This window comes from Cryptosporidium andersoni, assembly GCF_001865355.1.
Source record: "Cryptosporidium andersoni isolate 30847 chromosome Unknown contig_7, whole genome shotgun sequence".
NCBI classification, from domain to species: domain Eukaryota; phylum Apicomplexa; class Conoidasida; order Eucoccidiorida; family Cryptosporidiidae; genus Cryptosporidium; species Cryptosporidium andersoni.
Genome location: NW_027122910.1, coordinates 71,224 through 89,728, shown reverse-complemented (window position 1 = coordinate 89,728; position 18,505 = coordinate 71,224). Strand labels below are relative to the sequence as shown.

General features: G+C 28.9%; 11 protein-coding genes across 11 annotated transcripts; 2 read left to right on the top strand and 9 right to left on the bottom strand.

The window, feature by feature from the left end:
* Positions 1-469: 469 nt before the first annotated feature.
* cand_025750 (uncharacterized protein) lies at positions 470-1,651 on the bottom strand (the record flags this gene model as incomplete). Its single annotated transcript, XM_067212804.1, has 1 exon — positions 470-1,651. The coding sequence occupies one exon, from the start codon at positions 1,649-1,651 to the stop codon at positions 470-472; it is 1,182 nt and encodes a 393-aa protein (XP_067066527.1).
* A 257-nt stretch (positions 1,652-1,908) lies between these two features.
* Positions 1,909-5,476, bottom strand: cand_025740 (uncharacterized protein; the record flags this gene model as incomplete). The annotated part of the gene is made up of 4 exons (XM_067212803.1): positions 1,909-2,043; positions 2,101-2,294; positions 2,436-3,232; positions 3,324-5,476. 4 exons carry the CDS (start codon positions 5,474-5,476, stop codon positions 1,909-1,911), a joined length of 3,279 nt encoding a protein of 1,092 aa, XP_067066526.1.
* A 203-nt stretch (positions 5,477-5,679) lies between these two features.
* cand_025730 (uncharacterized protein) lies at positions 5,680-6,320 on the bottom strand (the record flags this gene model as incomplete). The annotated part of the gene is made up of 3 exons (XM_067212802.1): positions 5,680-5,892; positions 5,962-6,065; positions 6,185-6,320. The coding sequence occupies 3 exons, from the start codon at positions 6,318-6,320 to the stop codon at positions 5,680-5,682; spliced, it is 453 nt and encodes a 150-aa protein (XP_067066525.1).
* Positions 6,321-6,601: 281 nt separating this feature from the next.
* On the bottom strand, positions 6,602-7,660 carry cand_025720 (uncharacterized protein; the record flags this gene model as incomplete). Its single annotated transcript, XM_067212801.1, has 1 exon — positions 6,602-7,660. The coding sequence occupies one exon, from the start codon at positions 7,658-7,660 to the stop codon at positions 6,602-6,604; it is 1,059 nt and encodes a 352-aa protein (XP_067066524.1).
* A 312-nt stretch (positions 7,661-7,972) lies between these two features.
* Positions 7,973-8,865, bottom strand: cand_025710 (uncharacterized protein; the record flags this gene model as incomplete). Its single annotated transcript, XM_067212800.1, has 2 exons — positions 7,973-8,646; positions 8,835-8,865. 2 exons carry the CDS (start codon positions 8,863-8,865, stop codon positions 7,973-7,975), a joined length of 705 nt encoding a protein of 234 aa, XP_067066523.1.
* Positions 8,866-8,896: 31 nt separating this feature from the next.
* cand_025700 (uncharacterized protein) lies at positions 8,897-11,233 on the bottom strand (the record flags this gene model as incomplete). The annotated part of the gene is made up of 1 exon (XM_067212799.1): positions 8,897-11,233. The coding sequence occupies one exon, from the start codon at positions 11,231-11,233 to the stop codon at positions 8,897-8,899; it is 2,337 nt and encodes a 778-aa protein (XP_067066522.1).
* Positions 11,234-11,849: 616 nt separating this feature from the next.
* On the top strand, positions 11,850-12,866 carry cand_025690 (carrier protein; the record flags this gene model as incomplete). The annotated part of the gene is made up of 1 exon (XM_067212798.1): positions 11,850-12,866. One exon carries the CDS (start codon positions 11,850-11,852, stop codon positions 12,864-12,866), a length of 1,017 nt encoding a protein of 338 aa, XP_067066521.1.
* A 93-nt stretch (positions 12,867-12,959) lies between these two features.
* Positions 12,960-13,874, bottom strand: cand_025680 (protein phosphatase catalytic subunit; the record flags this gene model as incomplete). The annotated part of the gene is made up of 1 exon (XM_067212797.1): positions 12,960-13,874. One exon carries the CDS (start codon positions 13,872-13,874, stop codon positions 12,960-12,962), a length of 915 nt encoding a protein of 304 aa, XP_067066520.1.
* A 320-nt stretch (positions 13,875-14,194) lies between these two features.
* cand_025670 (uncharacterized protein) lies at positions 14,195-15,958 on the top strand (the record flags this gene model as incomplete). The annotated part of the gene is made up of 1 exon (XM_067212796.1): positions 14,195-15,958. One exon carries the CDS (start codon positions 14,195-14,197, stop codon positions 15,956-15,958), a length of 1,764 nt encoding a protein of 587 aa, XP_067066519.1.
* Positions 15,959-16,176: 218 nt separating this feature from the next.
* Positions 16,177-17,184, bottom strand: cand_025660 (uncharacterized protein; the record flags this gene model as incomplete). The annotated part of the gene is made up of 2 exons (XM_067212795.1): positions 16,177-16,575; positions 16,642-17,184. 2 exons carry the CDS (start codon positions 17,182-17,184, stop codon positions 16,177-16,179), a joined length of 942 nt encoding a protein of 313 aa, XP_067066518.1.
* Positions 17,185-17,389: 205 nt separating this feature from the next.
* On the bottom strand, positions 17,390-18,241 carry cand_025650 (MYB-like DNA-binding domain-containing protein; the record flags this gene model as incomplete). The annotated part of the gene is made up of 1 exon (XM_067212794.1): positions 17,390-18,241. One exon carries the CDS (start codon positions 18,239-18,241, stop codon positions 17,390-17,392), a length of 852 nt encoding a protein of 283 aa, XP_067066517.1.
* Positions 18,242-18,505: the final 264 nt, after the last annotated feature.

The window sequence follows — 18,505 nt, the reverse complement described above, 5'->3', positions numbered from 1 at the left end:
AAAGAAAAGTCCACTTATATATCTAAATATGTTAATATATTTAACATTAATATTTTATAAATTCAGAAATGAAATAAATCTCACTTTTCCCTAAATAGATTCTGCAAATTTATTTGGCTTGACATCTTTATAACTTAAATAAACTCAATCAAGTTTATCTTATGAATTAACAATAGTAACAATAGAAATATATTACAGAGAATCTTAAAAGATTATATATGAACAATTTAGAAAATACTTTTTAAGAAAGCAAATAACAAATATAAAAAAGTACAAATTCAAGAGATCAATCTATAAATTAAATAATATTTAAACTTTCTTTAATATCGACTTTAAAGATGGCTTTTTATTAAAAAAAAAAAAGTTATCAAGCACATTACAAGATATACAAAAGTAAGATACTTTTGAACTTTAAAATAACTTTGACATTGATTGAGTAGCTGTTACAAAAAATTACTGTAATTATGTATTAATACTCATAAAATATGTTCTGAGTAATGACTTTATTTTGAATCTTGGATATTTCGATATATACATATATTCCATTTGAAGCCCTGTATAATCTATCCCATAAAGCTGACGAAATATCATCTTGTGGTTTAAGTCCCATTAAAAAGATTTTGACCTTATTAGGATCTGGAAATTTACTAAGAGCCATATCTTCAGCCTTATGTAGTGAATTAAAAAGATTACGACAAGCTTGCTTAAAATCATCCTCATATTCACTTAATGTCATGTATACTCCTACTTCAGAAGTGAGAAATTCTAGTTTATGGCCAATGTCAATTACAATGATATTCTGGATATTTGTATTAATAGGTTTAGCTGAGTTCAATAGATTGTCAGTTACCTTGATAAGGAATGTGGGAACTATTGGGGAATAATGTTTTATATCCATGCCTGGACTTGGTAAGTCTATATCTCTATTTTCTCTACTAAAATAACGGATATTTATATCTTTTATCCAGCTTTGAGATGTAATAAACTGATCATCTTTAGTCAAACAATTGAGAATATCATATTTTGATATTGCCCCAGGTCTATATATAATAATCTCATTAGTATCTTCAACATACTCGATAACTGTGGATTCAACTCCAATATTACAACAATCTCGATCATATAATATCCATATATTTACACCAATTTCTCTCATATATTGCTCTGTGAATTCCTTGATAATATGTTGAGGATTAGTTGGACTTATATGTCCAGAACGATTAGCAGATGGAGCTGCTATTGGAACATTTGCCATTTTAATAAACTTTAAAGTAAGTTCATTATTTGGACAACGAACTGCTACTTTACCACTTAAAGCTACATCTTCTATTATCTCATTTTTTTTCTTACCTATAAATGACAAAGGACCAGGCCAGAATTTGGAGGCTAATTGTTTATAGACCATATTGACCTTGTGTGTAAGCTCAAATACTTGTAACTCTGCCTGTTCAAAACTGTATACATGACATATAAGTGGGTTATTTTTGGGTCTGCCTTTAATTTTATATATATCTAATATAGATTTTTGATTAAAAGCATTCCCTCCTAATCCATAAACCGTTTCGGTTGGAATAGCTACTAAATCCCCATCTAGTAAATATTTTACATACTTCTCAACACAGATATTGTCTCCTATATCTGAACTTTTCATTTAGTATGTCTATAGTCTTTTTAATTCCTGAAAATATAGATAATGCCTTAGTTAAATAAACAAAAATTCAGCATACATAGATTGGCGGTAAGTTCCGTTTTGACTTCGGATACTCTTGTATATAATTTTTTATTCTCAATATTATTTAAATATCACTCTATTTTGTTATTAATAAAAAAGATATTTTACGTTAATTATTTATATTTTATAAGGTGGATAGATTGTATGTTCTGATATCTTTATTTTATCTTAATAATTTAAAATCCTCTGATATCAACTTGTCTAATAGTAGAATAACCATCGTCGTCTTTAACGATTTTATAAAAGTGATTGCAATGTTGTGCATGTGCCATAATACGAACAAATTCCTCGTCATGAGTGATTAGAATAAGCTAAAAAGTTATAATATTATAAGAAATTCTATTATAATTAAGTAAATGTAGACTTACCTGGAAATTTTGTTGAGATTTACGATACTTTATTAAATAAGATAATGCACTAGCTAAACCTTCAATATTATCTCTATCAAGATTTGTAGTAGGTTCATCTAAAGTCAAGATACCACAATTTACACAAAATGACTCTGCAAGAGCTAATCGAATAAGTATGCATGCTAGTACTCTTTGACCAGCAGAACAACGACCTAAAGTAAGACAGATATAATTAGTTTTTCAACGTAAATTATTATTGTTACTTGAGATATTTTATATATTAAAAAAAAAGAAAAAAGAAGTGTTTTAATAAGGTCTTTTTATTATACCTCATATTTCAGTATTTGACGCACCTTTCATGTCAAGTTCAACTCCTTTTTGAACCATTACAACCCTATAATTAAATGATTTGGTGCTAGAAACACTTTTATTGCTTACAGATAACTTCACATCATCTTCTTGATCATTATCAACATCGCTTCGTATAGCAATATAGTCAATATCTCGCCCTTTATATGTAACTTTCCACAATTCTTTAATTGTTCTATTGATCTCCTTCATTTTAGTTGCATGGAACTTCATAAGAGCCTTTTGAAGAGCCCACTGATATTTTTCTAGATCATCTACGACTATAGATATAACATTAAGTTTAAAGATATTTTGCTTATATTCATACGACAGTTTTTCCAAAGATGAGTACCTCATCATATCCTCTTTACACTTCTCCAACCAGTCTATATTTACTTTTTTTTCTCCATCTAACTTAGACAAATTACATTTGTATCTTTCTAAGTTAGTCTGTAAATTGCTTGAATTTTCTCTTTCTTTTTCTAATAAAACTTCAATTTTCTTCATATAGTCTGCAATATCTAGTTGAGAATCTGATTCTTGGGGTAATAATGTTAAATCAAATCGGTTTTCATTATTTAGTTCCTTATATATTTCATTAATAATTTCAGCCATACTAGTCTCCATTATACTTACACTTTCCTGCTTATGCTTTAATTGGATGCATTTATTAAGAGTCTCTATTTCTTTTTTACAATCAATCATTTTTTGATATCTCATTTTTTCAGTATTTCCCAAATATTCGACTTTTTTCATAATCTCCTCTTCATTTAAAACTTCACAAGTTAAACTCAGTTTGTCACTAAAAATAGTACTAAATATAGTTTTAAAATTCATATCAATAATAGTTGCTATAAATGATTAAAGTGAGAACAAAATCTTTTAAAACTTACCGATTTGAGTATAAATATTTACATTTTTCTTGAATATCTAATAATTGATTCTTTAATACATTTATTAAATTTTTTCTTTCAATTTCAACTGAGTTTTTTCTTAAATTTAAGGACTGAGTAAGTTCATTCAGAGATTTTTCATTAATTTCTTCTTGTGACAGTTTACTTTTTAGATCCATAATCTTAGTATTCTTTAGATATTCAAGTTTTGAGTTTATCAAGTCTCTTTTTTCAATCATATCATTAGGAAAAGTTTCGAGTTTGTTTTTTAAAATATTGTATTCTGCTTCAAGTTGAGCTTTTCTGCTAGTAAATAGACTATTTCTAGTTTTAGATTCCCATTTGTAATCCAGCTCTTTCCAAAGAGATATTGTTGATCTTTTTTTTTCATTATAAATATTTTGTTTATAATTTATTACCTGATCTATAGTATCAAATGATCCTAATTTGCTTAATAAGATAGCTTCAATATCTTCATTTTCCGCTTTTAGTAAAGCAAGGTTTGCTAGTATTCCAATTTCACCATCTAAGGCCCCTAATTCAAATGTACTATTAAATATATCACTAAATATTTCCGGGAATTCATCAGATAGCTTAAATTCCTGCTTATTAGTCAAAGAATGGAAATTATTTAGAATATTCTCTTTGTATTCACTCATCTCAGATTCTATTTTGTCAATTTCATCATTTATGTTACTATAATCCTTGATATAATGATTGAGTTGATCCAAATTTCGTTCATAATCTCTTTCCATTACACGTAGGTCTTCAAGACAACTTATTATATGTTGCTTATGTTCATTATTTGTCTTCAGTCTTTCATTGCACATTGCAATCTCTATATTAATAGCTTCTAAATCATCCATTTGTAAACCCTCTACGCAAGTTAAAGCTGAGTCCCAATCAAATATTCCATCTCCGTTGCAAATATTTTCAATTTGATATTGTAAATCTCTTAGAAAATATAATAATTCTTCATGTTCAGATATTATTGATGAATCGCACATTTCACTAATTAGTACTAAAACTTGATTATAAGTCTTACTGTAACTATTCTTATCTTCTTTATCAGTTTTTATGTTCTTTATACTGTACTCTAATTCTTCAATTTCTTTCTTAATATCCTTTAGTTCAATAGATAGTTTATCATACTCTTGGGTTTTTGACATTTTCTGACATTCTAATATATCTAATGGGGTACTTAACATATCCTCGCATATATCATTAAAATTATTATCAGAATGTCTTATATTCTTAATATCATTATAGTAAGTATCTGAAATACTCTTCTTTATCTTTAAGTCATTATATAAGAATTCTATCCGTTTAATCTTTTCATTATTTTTGTATCCTACTTCAGATAATCCTGTTAATTCTCTAAATAATATATCATATTGTTCTGTAATATCACTTATCCTCTTTGAAAATTCTCGACGTTTTCTCTCAATATCCTCTAACAGTGTTACTTTCTGCTTTAATAATTCATTTTCTAATGCCATCTCTTTCTTTTTTTTTTTGTACTCATTTTTTAACTTAGTAAAAGTATCTAGTGACTTACTAAATCTTGTTGCTCCAAATAAATCATCAAATTTCTTTTTTATCTTAGCTGTATCTTGTAAAGGCCAATTTGAATCTTCTTGATGACAGAAAATTACGTTTTCAATAATGGCAGGTGAAATACCAAATAACTTTGGTACTTGGTTATTAATATCGACACATTTATGACTTATGCTAGCTATTTCTCCAGTTTCATCATCTTTTGTTTGTAAAACACTTTCTAGAACTTTAAACTGAGTTTTAATAGAATTTGATTGATTTATACCTAATTTCTTATTCTTAATATAAGATAATTGAAATGACCTCACAACTTGAATTTTCTTATTCCTAATTGAGTCACGGAATATCAATCTAACTTGCCCTTTTGTATCTGGAGAATCCCGTAGCTTTGGATCATGGACAAAATTCTGCCCACTCTTTACATTTGGAGGTAAATCCCCTGTTACTGATACCTTTAAACATTCAATTATTGTTGTTTTACCTGATCCATTTGGGCCCACAATTAAAGTTATTGGATGATCAAATTGTATTGCTTCTCTTCTATCTGGAGTAAAACTACGTATACCACTTATTATTAACTTCTCTAGACTACTCATTTCCCATTTGTATTATATATATCTAACTTGAAATTATTTAAAATAAACTTTTTAGAGATCCAGAGTATATATATATTTTTATATACTTGTGTGAAAAGCAACCCGCCAACAATGCCGGTATACTGATACAATAATTTTCTAAAAAAGTCATTATTTCCTTCAAAAAAGTACATAATTACACTGATAATCTCTACTTTAATTATCTAAGTATCTTTATCAGTATTTCTAGGTGAAATTCCTATGTATTTACTATCATCATATGCTTGCTGCAAACTTTCTTGTTCTCTATAAACCCTAATGACATCTTGTGCTCGTTTGAACTTTCTTTCATCACCTTCCAATATTGTCAATATATTTTTTACATTTATAAAATTATCATCAGTTTCTGAAATTGGAATATGTGCAGCTGCAGTCATCTGAAAAGTATATTGGGGGCAAATTATAGTATAATAGTCACAAGTCAAATTATCAACGACTTAACATACCAATTTATCTATATAACTGCAAGTTAATTTTGTCATTGTTGTAACAGTATCATTTGATATATGAATATTAGAAGTACCCCAATATGCTTGCATAATAACACGGACTAAGATCAACAGATAGAGAGAGAGACAAACAGTTGAAATTAGCTATATATATTAAAGATATATCTCTCAAAAATGACATCTAATATTTTGAAATTATAATACTGTAAAAATAACTTACCATCACACGTTAGCTGATTCTCTATATTATTATCACTTTTTTCTAAGGTATCTTGTGGATATTCAAGAAGCTTATTTAAAAGCCCCATTTGATTAAACCCCTCTTCATCTCTATTATCCTCCATATAAATACTCATATCTTAAAAAAAATATATATATATATAAGTCTTTATATTACATTATTAGGTACTTTCGTTACTCCTTTCTATAAACTTAAAGTCGCACATATGGCGCTCACATATATCCTAACCGCCCAATACAGGGTCTACTGTTTTTATTGCAAAAATATAAAAATCTAAGAAATCAGAATTAAAACTTAATAATGTATAGTGTAAAATTTGATATACCTATTATATAAAACTAAAAAGTATAAACTTAGACACTATGGTACAAATATTCACTTTAATAATTAACCATATTAATTAGCTATAATATAATACACCTCATTTGTATTATCTGCATTAGTAGTTATAGTTTCATAACTTGGGGCTTGATCAGATTTATAATAATAGCTTGGTAGAGATTGATATCCAACAGATAAAGGGGTTTGTATATTTTGAGGATAATATAGTTGTGAATTACTTACACCTTGAAGTGGGAAATTTACAAATTGTTCAGTATATGGAGATAGTAACATTGGAACAGATAAATCTCCACTTTCTTGTGATACTTGGGAATATTGCCAAAAATTTGTCAAATCTTCAGGTATATCTGACACAGCCATAACCATACACATAAATTGACGTCTCCATCTTCGATTCCACCAATTCCTTTCTCTCCTTTGGTTACGATAACTTGTTGGAACCCATATAAAATATGGACGTAACTGGGGAGGAAAAGAATCTGATCCTGGACAATGTATTTTATAATTTGCTCTAATAAAAGTTCTAACAGTTGTTTTACAACGTGAACAAGGTGTAAATATGGACATTGGAACACAGAATCCTGGATTTTCCCGATAAAACTTGCAGTCAATCATCTTATTAAAATCAATAGGATAACCAGTCAATTGCATGATATTATTCATATTTCCTGGATGTATTGAAGGAGAAATAGGAGGTCTCAAAATTACTGGAGATTGTTGAGGATATAATTGTACAATACCATATGAGTATTTAGACTCATTATCTGTCTCATTTATGTCAATATATTCTATATTAGGAGCTGGATTTGCTACAACATATTCTATATTAGGAGCTGGACTTGCTACAACATATTCCTCTGTATTTAAATTATCTAACGAAACTACCTTTTCATCTTTAATGAATCCCTTAGGTATTAAATATATAACGTTCTCCTGTTTAGGTATTACTTTATGTGATTCAGTCACAGCATAGGTTGGTTGGTCTAAAGAAGATGCTGTTATAGCCAAAACTGAGTCTTCAGAACTGGAAGATAATACCTCAGATCCAAGAGCAAGTAAAATACATAGAATCAAAGATAAAATAAATTCTTGAGTTTCTAAAGCTATTCTCATTAATTTATTTGTTCTTAGACTTCTTCCACAACTTTTACTTTCTCCAGGTATCTAAAGTATATCGGGATAGATAGCCAACACAAAATTAGCGCTAAATCTTATCCTGTAGTATTCTTAATTTGAGTTGATATATTACTATTATTTTTTTAGTGTAGCATTATTTTACAAGATATTGATAAGTTTAATGTTTGAATTATCTATCACATATCATTAGAAGATTCTTTTTCCTTTTAGAATAGTTATTTTATAAAATGCGTGTAAATTAAGGTTATTGAGGTTTTACTAAAATATATAATAAAGTATTATAATATCTTAAGATAAGTAAATTCCTAGACCACAGAGAAATAATAAGATTACAACTATTACTATTGCAATGATCATTATATTGTCTTGACTTGTCTGGGTTAAAGATTGAGTAGGACGATTCTGGACCTCCTGAGGGAGTGTTAGTGCAACATCTGAAGAGGTCATAACAGGCGCTGAAGATGTTAGAGAGGCAAATTTTGCACTTGGATTAGGTTCTACTGCACATAAATATTGTTTCCCAAAATGCTTTTTTATGTTATAAGGTTTTAAAATCCACATATAAAGCGGAGCTAAACTAGGAGGAAATGAATGGTCTCCTGGGCATTTTGCAGATGATACTGTGTAGACAACTTCAGTTTTGCAATAGTGGCAAGGATTGATGACTGTTCCAGATGGATTACAAGTATATGCTTGAGTTTCATAAAAAGTGCAAGAAGGAATTTGTGACATATCACCAACATCAAGAGCATGTTCAATTCCAACATGTCTCCCACCAACCATCATTCCTGTATAAAGAGGCCCATCTTGAATATCATTAATTTTATTTTGTAAATCTCGTATTCTCAAAAATGAAACATGTATATTAATTTTTATATTGTAGTGATTATATAATGTAATATGGGACCATATGATAATTGGGTATATAATAGCTGTAATATTCATATTTGAAGCACATGCTACTTTATAAAAAAAAAAAAAAAAAGTCACTTATTAGATGAGTATTAAACTATTAAAATACAAAATATTTCTTTGTTAATACTTTGTAACCAGAAATATTATATTTAAAAAAAGTTAAGGTGTGAGTGTGTGTGTGTAGTATATTTGAAATATTTGTTGAGGGTATACTCTCCTAATATCTATTGAATACCATTACATTGTGGTAAAATTGTACAGAACATTTAAATAATAACTTATTAACTATTCCATATTTCACTTAATATTTTGCTTATACTTATATATACCTTTAGGACGTTTAAAGTTGCATAAGTTTTCATTGAGGATTTCTCTTAAAAGCCACTGCTCAATATCAGTAGAGTACAAATTAGATATTTCATTTTCTTGAGAAACAATAGTTAAAAAGTTAAATTCGTTAATAAATTTTGAATGAATTTCATTGTCTTGACTTATATCTAAGTCAGTATCCTGAATTTCAGTAGATGCAAAACTACTCAAATATAGGATCTGAGGAAAGAAGCCTTTAGTAAATAAATTGGATATAATCTGTGTATGTTTAGCTAAAAATAGGTCTAATAAGTGCTGTATAAATTTATTGGATGTTAGATCAGATATTTGTAACACTTGAAATTGAATAGAATTTTGTTTAGTAAATGAGTGTAGTCGTGAGAGTTGAATATCGTAAAGGTATCCACTTTTATAACTAGAAATATAATTGATTTCAATAGGTTTTTTTTTTGCAAACCAGTCATGAGATATAAATAGGACATGTGAATCTGTAAGTAATAATGGTTTATTATCATGATCCTCATAATACGGTGCTGAAACTGAAACTGTAACTAGCATAGTAGAATTACGTGAACGCGAAAAGAACATATCAACAAATTTCCCTTTTGAGTATCCCTGAAGAGAAATAATTCTTCTAAATGATGGTATAGACCATATAGATAAACTAGATGTAGAATTTGATTCTTTTTTTAAGTTGCGAGAGCTATTTGCAGAATTTAATACTGAACCTGAGGTCCTTTTATTTATACCAAGCATGAAATATCCACAAGGTGTAAATTTAGGACTCAAAATTCTATAGTTAAATTCAGCAATCAATTTACCATTTTTAATAGAATATAATCTTGTATGTGGTGGGTTTTCATTAATAGAATCTACACATACAACAAAGCGACCAAAAGGTTCAATAATACAAGCTTGTATATCACTACAAAGAGAAATCTTTTGAACAAAGCTTCCAACTTGTAAATTTCCTTTTTTTTTCAAATTAAATATCCTAACTTGCCTAACAATTCCATTATAAATTGCTACAGCAAGTTTACACTTTCTACAACAATGAATGAATTGCAAGGGAGCTGACCAATCATCTGAATACTCTATCCACATTTTTTGGGTATATGAATGCTCATAATTTATTATATGCTTTAATGAGATATTTAATGGATTTATTTGCAAAATTTTTAAATTCTTTGAATTTCCAATATTAGAACTAATATCAGATTTAAATTGTTTATTTTTAGTAATTTCCCAAAATTCTAAATGGCCATCAGCTAATCCAACTACTAAACTATCTCCTGACATATCATAACAGATAACCTGTGAGGCTGGATCAAATTTTGCTGTAAAACTTTTACTATCCTTGAGTACATAGCTAACAGTTGGATTCTTTATATCATACACATAAATTCCATAATTTACTGTTATAAATATAATTAGTTTATTATCATAAAATATCCAGCGTATTACTTTACTTGGTAAGTAAGATTTATCATCCTTTCTATATTCTAAATGATGATCTTTTACTTTTAAAATATCTGTTCTATATATTTCTAAATTTAGTTGAAAACTTGTTTCATTAATATATAAATGATCCTTATAAGGTATTTTACTTCTTAGTTTGAGGGATGTCATAGGTTCAAGACTATGTTGACCATTTTGAAATTCTAAAGTGCTCTTCTTGTTATTATCAATTAACTCATATATATTCAGAAATTTACCAGTACAAGTAGCTATTAAAGGTGAATATACAGCTACTACTTTGCTATTTACTAATGTACCAGGTATAAAATCTGTTTCTTCCTTTGTTGTGCCTCTTGTTAAATCACTCTTGACTCTCCTCTGAATTAATATAGGAGCTACATCTTGAAATAAACAAAGTAAATGCCTATAACTTAAATATTGAAGTCTTCTATTCATTAAATTTCGCCATAATAAGTGGAAATATTCGGTATTTAGTAATTCTATTTGCAGATTAAATATACTATGTAGAATAAGATTTATGTATCCTGAAGTAAGCTTATTATCACTATTTATGAATTTACCTTTATTTTTAAGTATCTCAGACTTTTTATTATCTTCATCTATTTTATAAAGTAAACCCAGGGAACGTAGATCATATATTTCATCCCATAGTTCTTTATATATCATAGCAGTAAAAGATCTCTTTTTTCCTATCAAAAGTTCCCAAAATTCATAGTTTTTCCATAATAATGAAAAACCTCGATTTAATTCTAGTAAAGAAAGTAAATCTACATCATATAAATACTGACACACATTTGCAAAAAGAGTTATGGGTAACTTATCCATATCTATTCATATTTATTCTAATAAGTATATTTGAGAGCGGTGTAGTAATTTAAAGAAAAAAACTAATTAGCAAACAACACTCTTGCAAGACTGAATAGTATTAAATTAGATAAAAATAAGTTAATTTAATTTTAGATTTATAGTTTGGAAGTTATTTTTACAGTATTTTACTGTTTTATAATGCAAAGTTTCAAGATGACTAAAGTCATCAAGAATATGGGAAATATTTTAAGATTTTCTTTTAAAGCATTAGAAATATTAGTATAATTATTTGGTTTATATTTAAATAAAAAACTACAGAACTTTGTGACTAATTATTCTTGCTAAAATATGAAATATAATCTAAAATAAAAAATCTTAAATATATAGGCGCCAAATATGTACTTAAATTAAAGTGTCTAAATTATCCTTCATAATTGGGATCAGCAAAGAAAAGGACAAAACAAGGCATTTAGCGAAGATCCACTATATATGAATTATTTTAATGTATTGATATATAGTGTCATTTATTAATTTATATCTAAACACGAGATAATGACTTTTTTCTTGATTTACTAAGGATCTATAAAGAGAAGTACTAATACAAAGTACATTATATACAATCGAAGAGTAAATAATGATGAAGCAAAATATTTTAGTTACATCATCGGCTTCTTTTATTTCTGCAGTCATTACTTCATTAATTTTGCATCCTTTAGATGTAGTTAAGACTAGACAACAGGTAACGGCAATTTCAGGTGGTGCCGTAGTCGCATATCCTTCAATGATATTATCAATTAAATATATCGTTTCAAAAGAAGGTTTAAAAGGATTATATAAGGGCGTACAAGGTCAACTGATAGCATCAGGTGTATCTTGGTTCGTATTTCGCTATTGGTTTGATAAAATACGATATAAAATAAATATGAATAACAGCTTGTTAGACTCCAACATAGTTAATAATAAAGTAAAATCAACATCATATTTACTTTTGAACACTACATCTGCTAATAGTCTACCTTTTAATATATCGCCATTATCTAATGCTATTGCAACATTAATAGCAGGAAGTTTATCGACTAGCTTAGTTCATCCTCTGTGGTTACTGAAAACTAGATTAGAAATGCAAAGCTTAGATAGCAAAACTAAGGGATGGACACAATATTCTTCAGGAATAAAGGGTTGGTATAAATGTTTAACTGATGTATATATGAAGAATGGAATTAGAGGTTTATATTCTGGTTATTTTCCTGCGTTAATGCTTGTACCACATTCTTTAATTCAGCTTGTTATATATGATGAACTTAGGCATTACTGGAAGTGTAATTTTGATAATCAGAGTTTTCTACTAAATAGTTTATCTCCCTTTATTTGGGGTTTTATTGCTAAATTTATTGCGGCAGTAATAACATATCCTTTACAAGTAATTAGGGCTAGAAAGCAGATGATACAGACCACAGGAACAGAATCTAAAATTTTTTGGCAACCAAATAATGGGAAATGCAAATATTCAGTATTTTATAGACTTTATATATTATTCTCTCAACATTTATATGCTGGTATAACGACTCATATTCCAAAGGTGTGCTTGCATAGTGGAATAATGTTCTTAATATATGAGACACTACTAGGGATTTATTTTCAAATATTATAAATTATTTCACTCAAAATAAATAGTTTTAAATTATAAAAGCTTCTTTATAAAAAAAAAAAGTTTATATTAATAAAAAAGAATCTACAAGAAACTTTAAATAAAGTAGTCTGGAGCAGGTCTCTTAGCAGGGATTCCTCTTTGTTCAGCAGGTGCAGCTTCAAATGTCTTAAAGTGATAGTTCAATTGCTCATCTAATTCCATAATAGTGGCAATGTTTCCACATCTATAACAGTAATTTGGAGCACTCCAAACTGTAACAAGGTTCTGATCAAACCACCATTTATATCCATCCATAGCTAATTGGTGAGCTCTAGTAATAAGTTCAATGTCATTGCAGTGATTAAAGTTCTTTACAACATCTGAACCAAAAATATATCCAGCTCCTCTCGGACTTATACCCCAACCATTTATATCTTCAGGATCAGACCAAAGTAAATCACACATTGAACCGTCATGAGGAACCTCTTGTTTTCTATCTAAACTCCTTATTTCATCTATATTTGTTATACTCGGTGATAATCCGCCATGTACACATAAAATACGATCTTCTATTAGTGCTGCTAAGGATAGATAATCAAAAATCTCGGTGCAATAACGCCAAACATTAACACTACCATATTTCCGTAGACATTCATCATAGAATCCATAAACTTGAGTTATTTGGCGTGTCTCGTGATTTCCTCTAATAAGCATTATACGGTCAGGATATCTAACTTTCAAGGCAATTAATAATAGGAATGTTTCAACGCTATAATATCCACGGTCTACAAAGTCACCTAAGAATAAATAATTCGTATCTGGCAATTCACCTCCCACCTTAAATAACTCCATTAGATCAAAAAACTGACCGTGTATATCTCCACATATTGTCACTGGAGTATCTACTCTCTGTACATTTGCTTCTTCTACTAATATTTCCCGTGCTTTCATACATAATAGCTTCACTTCTGATTCCCTTATTGGCTCACATCTGCGAAGCTGTTCTATTTGTCTGTCTAAATCACTCATTCACAAAGCCAAATTGCACCAAACCTATTTTGCAAAGAAAAGTACAAAATACCACTAAGTAACTAATCAGAGATTCCCATAATAAAACTATAACAGGTCTATTTATAGGCTTTGCTTCTTATATATACCAATATGGTATTAGCGGGATAATGTCATAGACGTGTACCAGAAACCGGTACCATATAAGGAGTTTAAAGTTTAAGTGCCAGTGTACTAGACTTTAATATTTAATATTTATCTCTGTACAATTATAGAGAGATTTATGTAATATATTCTTCAAAAAACAGGTATATATTGGTAAAACTAGGTAGTACTATTTTATGAATGATTTTATTAAGTTACACGCCAGTGCTGGGAGGTTAAATATAACTTTACGTAGCTTTGCAAAATCTAAATGGGTAGATATTTTTGATCAGCAGTTTAGTAAACTGTTTCTGGAACATCCATATGTAGATAGAGTATGTTTTGTAAAGCCAAAAGATAGTTCTTATTCTGGCATGGAATATGGTGAGAGCGGTAACCTTGTAGATATGTATGAGAAACAAGATCCATTAGTAGATATATTAAAGAACATACAACCGGAATTTTACAAGTTTGAAAACGTATACCCGAATAGTTTAATATCTATACCATTCGTAGAATATGCGATTATCAATAATAATGGTGTTTTTTTGTCTAGTCCATTGCACCCAGTAGCAAACTTATCCCTTGCATTATTTGTTAAGTCAAAATTTAAAGAATCAAGCTTACCAGAAATTTTGGCTGTAATTAGAAGTCCTCATTATTTATATCATACTGTTATAAATTTAGATAAACTACTAAAGATTCCCCCACATATGAAAAAGCTTAGCAATATGAGATTTTTTAAAATCGAGTTGGTTGATAAGTCATATTGGAATGATAAAGAGGACACTGAAAGTGATGAAGTTTTTAATGCAATTCTAGATAATTATGATAAAAATAGTTCGTTCTTTAATTTATATACTAATTCACTATTAAGTGATATAAATAGTCAAAATGCTTGTATTACAAGTATGGATGAAGCTAGTGAGAATATGAATGATGGAATAACTTATATTGAGAATAATATGAGAAAACAGGTTTTTTTTGATGGAAATAATGATTACATTTGTGGTTTCTGTTTAAATAGTCATAAAATAAGTCATAGAAACTCAGAATGCTATTGTAAAGAATTAAGAAGCTGCATATATGCACCAAGAATTCCATGTTATAGAGATCTATCCTTTAAAATGAAGGGGAGTGGTAAAAATTCGTTTTACAGAAATATACAAAGGCAATGGAGTAAAGAATATATGTCAGATACAACTTTTCTAGCATATTTTGATAATAGGAAAGATTCAACTTTATCTAAAGATACTCTTGAGACTATATTACACTTACATGGATCACCTAATGCTCGAGCAAAAATTTGCAATGTTGACATAGAGAGAAGACAACTTATATTTGAAAATATGAATGAAGTAACTGAAAAGAAAGAGAACTACTCTTTAATATTTATTGATGACAGACAAGAAGTAATAGAGGATATTCATGGTATTGAACACATAATCAATTTCGAGATTTTGGAATCCCTATTTACAAGTTCAAATATAAAGTCGTCAATTGTAAATTCCTCAATATGTGAGCAAATTATCGAATACTGTGATATCTTAGTATGCTTGGGTATTAATATTGAATGCGATAGATCAATAGATATTTTATCGAAATGGGATGAAAGATATGGTGACTCCAGTGATGAAGATATCTCAGTATTAATTGAGAAAAATAAATCCAATAAATTATTGGCACCTAAAGAAGTCATTGAAATAAATGGTTTTTTAAGTGGAAGAAGTGTTTATCAATATATTTGGTACTTCATTCACCAAATTGCCTGTGAGAAACTTAATTGGTGTTTAGTACATATAAAAGGTATTTCTTCAAGTCCTATCTCATTTGAATATAAACCACATATGAATGATGGTGATAGTGGTATTCACGATGTCTATATTTTGGTTTTTTTAAGTAATAATAAAATATATACTTTAACGATGACTATTATTAACGAGAATGATGCAAGTCTATAAATAACAGATTAATAATGTAGGGTATGGATGATCCTAACTTCTTGTAGAGATCAGTCTTTTGTCACTTTATTAAGGTTTGCAATATATATTTTGGAATAGATTAGCTTAAAGAACATGTTTGTGTAGGTGATTAAGTTTAAATATTTTGGTTATAGTAAAGGTTATATTAGATTAGATTCTAATTGACTTATAATGAATGTATATAATTAAGGTTATATTTAAGTAAAACTAGCAGATCCGCTAATTTTACTAACTGGCAAAATCAACACTTCAGTGTTGTAGTAGTTTATATATTTTAACGAGGTATCCGCGTTTACACTCTGGACTTCCTTAGTTGGATGTATATCTTGTTTTATTATCATTTGTATTGCTAATAGACCTTCTTTATTTATTTTAATTCTAAGGGTAGAACAAACTCCCAAGGCACGTTCAATTTGAGACAAAGATTTAATCATATATGTGTGGTTGTGGTACTGATCAATTCTATATCCAGAGAAGACATTGTGATTATCAAAGAGTTCCCAACGACACTCTTCACCATCTAGTTTGCATGAAAAAGACATTACACAATGTTTTGGTGAAGTATTAATATTAAGTGGGAATAGCTCTAAAGTCATCTGATTATAGATAATTTTTATATAAAAAACCTGGTATACACTTTTTTGCATATATTCACAACTTACCTTACTATCATTTTTAGCAATATCACATAGATCTTTTAATAGATCTCTTAGAATATGAGGAAAGATCATAATATAGTCCGTATTGGTACCACCATCATTGCTCCTATAGCCGTCATTAGTGTTCATAAATCTCTGAATTTCGCATATATCTTCGGAAGTATGATAAGTGCATAGTACACAATCTGTCATTGCACCTTCATCTTCAGTAATACTAAGATGTAGATTTGCATTATCATAACGTAGAATTGCCATCTTTGCATCTAGTCCAAATACTTGGATACAATTAATCAACGTATTTAGACATATATCGAAGTGACTGTTTTCTAATTCATTTAAGCATTCAAATTTTTTGAAGATTTCCTTTTTCAACCAACAGCAGCAGAAGACATCCTTTCCAGTTGTGTGATTACTAAGTTTAATACCTGAAGTTGATATACTACAAGTTAGAAATTGACCATCTCCATCTTTCCTGATTGCTCTACTAAGTTGTAGGCTTTGTATAGCTTTAATAAAAGTAGGGACATCTGCCAAATATGCTTCCATCAAAGTAAATAACTTTTGTTATAAATTCTTTATATCTAAGTAGTATTAGGGCTCACAATAAAAGCGCTATAATATACAAAGCGCGCCATGTGCTTGTGTAAAAAGTAATTTTTACATTCAGAAGAAATGCTTAAATTTGAAAATTTTCACTATCCTTCCCTTTCAGATACATGTAATATATAATATATAATGATATGTATATATCTTATGACATAATATAATTAGATAACTGCCTATTCTCTTTCCATGCTTTATAACGAGAAGTCCTCTTCCATACTTGGTAATAGAAATCAACAATTTCTTTAGTAGTCTTAGTTTTTATAATTCGCTGAATTTTGTCAAATTCCTTACCATATTTGCATACTCCACATTCAAAAAGGGCCACCTCTTTTGGACCCCATAAATCAATAGTACATTTAGCACGTAAAGGATGAGTCAGTAAATCCATAGGTGTTATAATATTCTCTGCATTAGTTTGATTAATATTACTCAAATTGCTACTATTAGAGCTAGGATTTTTACATAATTGTTTTCCATGTCCTTTAGATGAGCTATTTGCAATAGAAAAATCTTCGGAAGAATTATTTGGGGGAGTACTACTATCCATATTGTGAGCAATAAGTAGTGATTGAACGAAGTCTGAAGGTGATTTATCGCTGATATTACCAAAATAAAACATTTCACAGAGGTTAAGATATGATTCTAGTTTGGAAATTTTACGTTGAGCTATAGACTTGCGATTGTGAGTATTTGGTATTGGTAAATGACAATATGAAGGCCCCTGGAAGGATCCAATGTATAAAGAAGGATCTTCGGTTTCCGACTTAATAGTGGGATCAATATTTAAATCTGTAACCTTTTCGCTTATAATTTTTTGGTTTAAATCATTTATCTTTGAAGTTTGAAGTGTTTGTACCCTTGGTGATTGAGACGGATTATTGTCTGATTCATTGGAATTTGGTGTACTCTGTTGTGTATTCCCACGTACTACTCCACTTTTATTACGGTAAGATGCTCCAGAATTTGATGGACCTCTTTTTCCACCACTACGACGCATTATTTACACTTCAAATTAAGTCACTGTATTATTCTAGAGTACTACTTCTATTAGATTATTCATACCGCCGCTGTCATCTCTTTTCTTAAAATATTAGTACAACAATGAGTGTAATTTCCATCTCAAACTTAAAGATAGTACCACATTTATTATAATACAATGTACACATAAGATTGGTGCAGTGGGAGTGATTTACCTTTAATCTAATCACATTTAATACATTCAAATATGATATTAAATGCACCTGAATTGAAATATCTATAA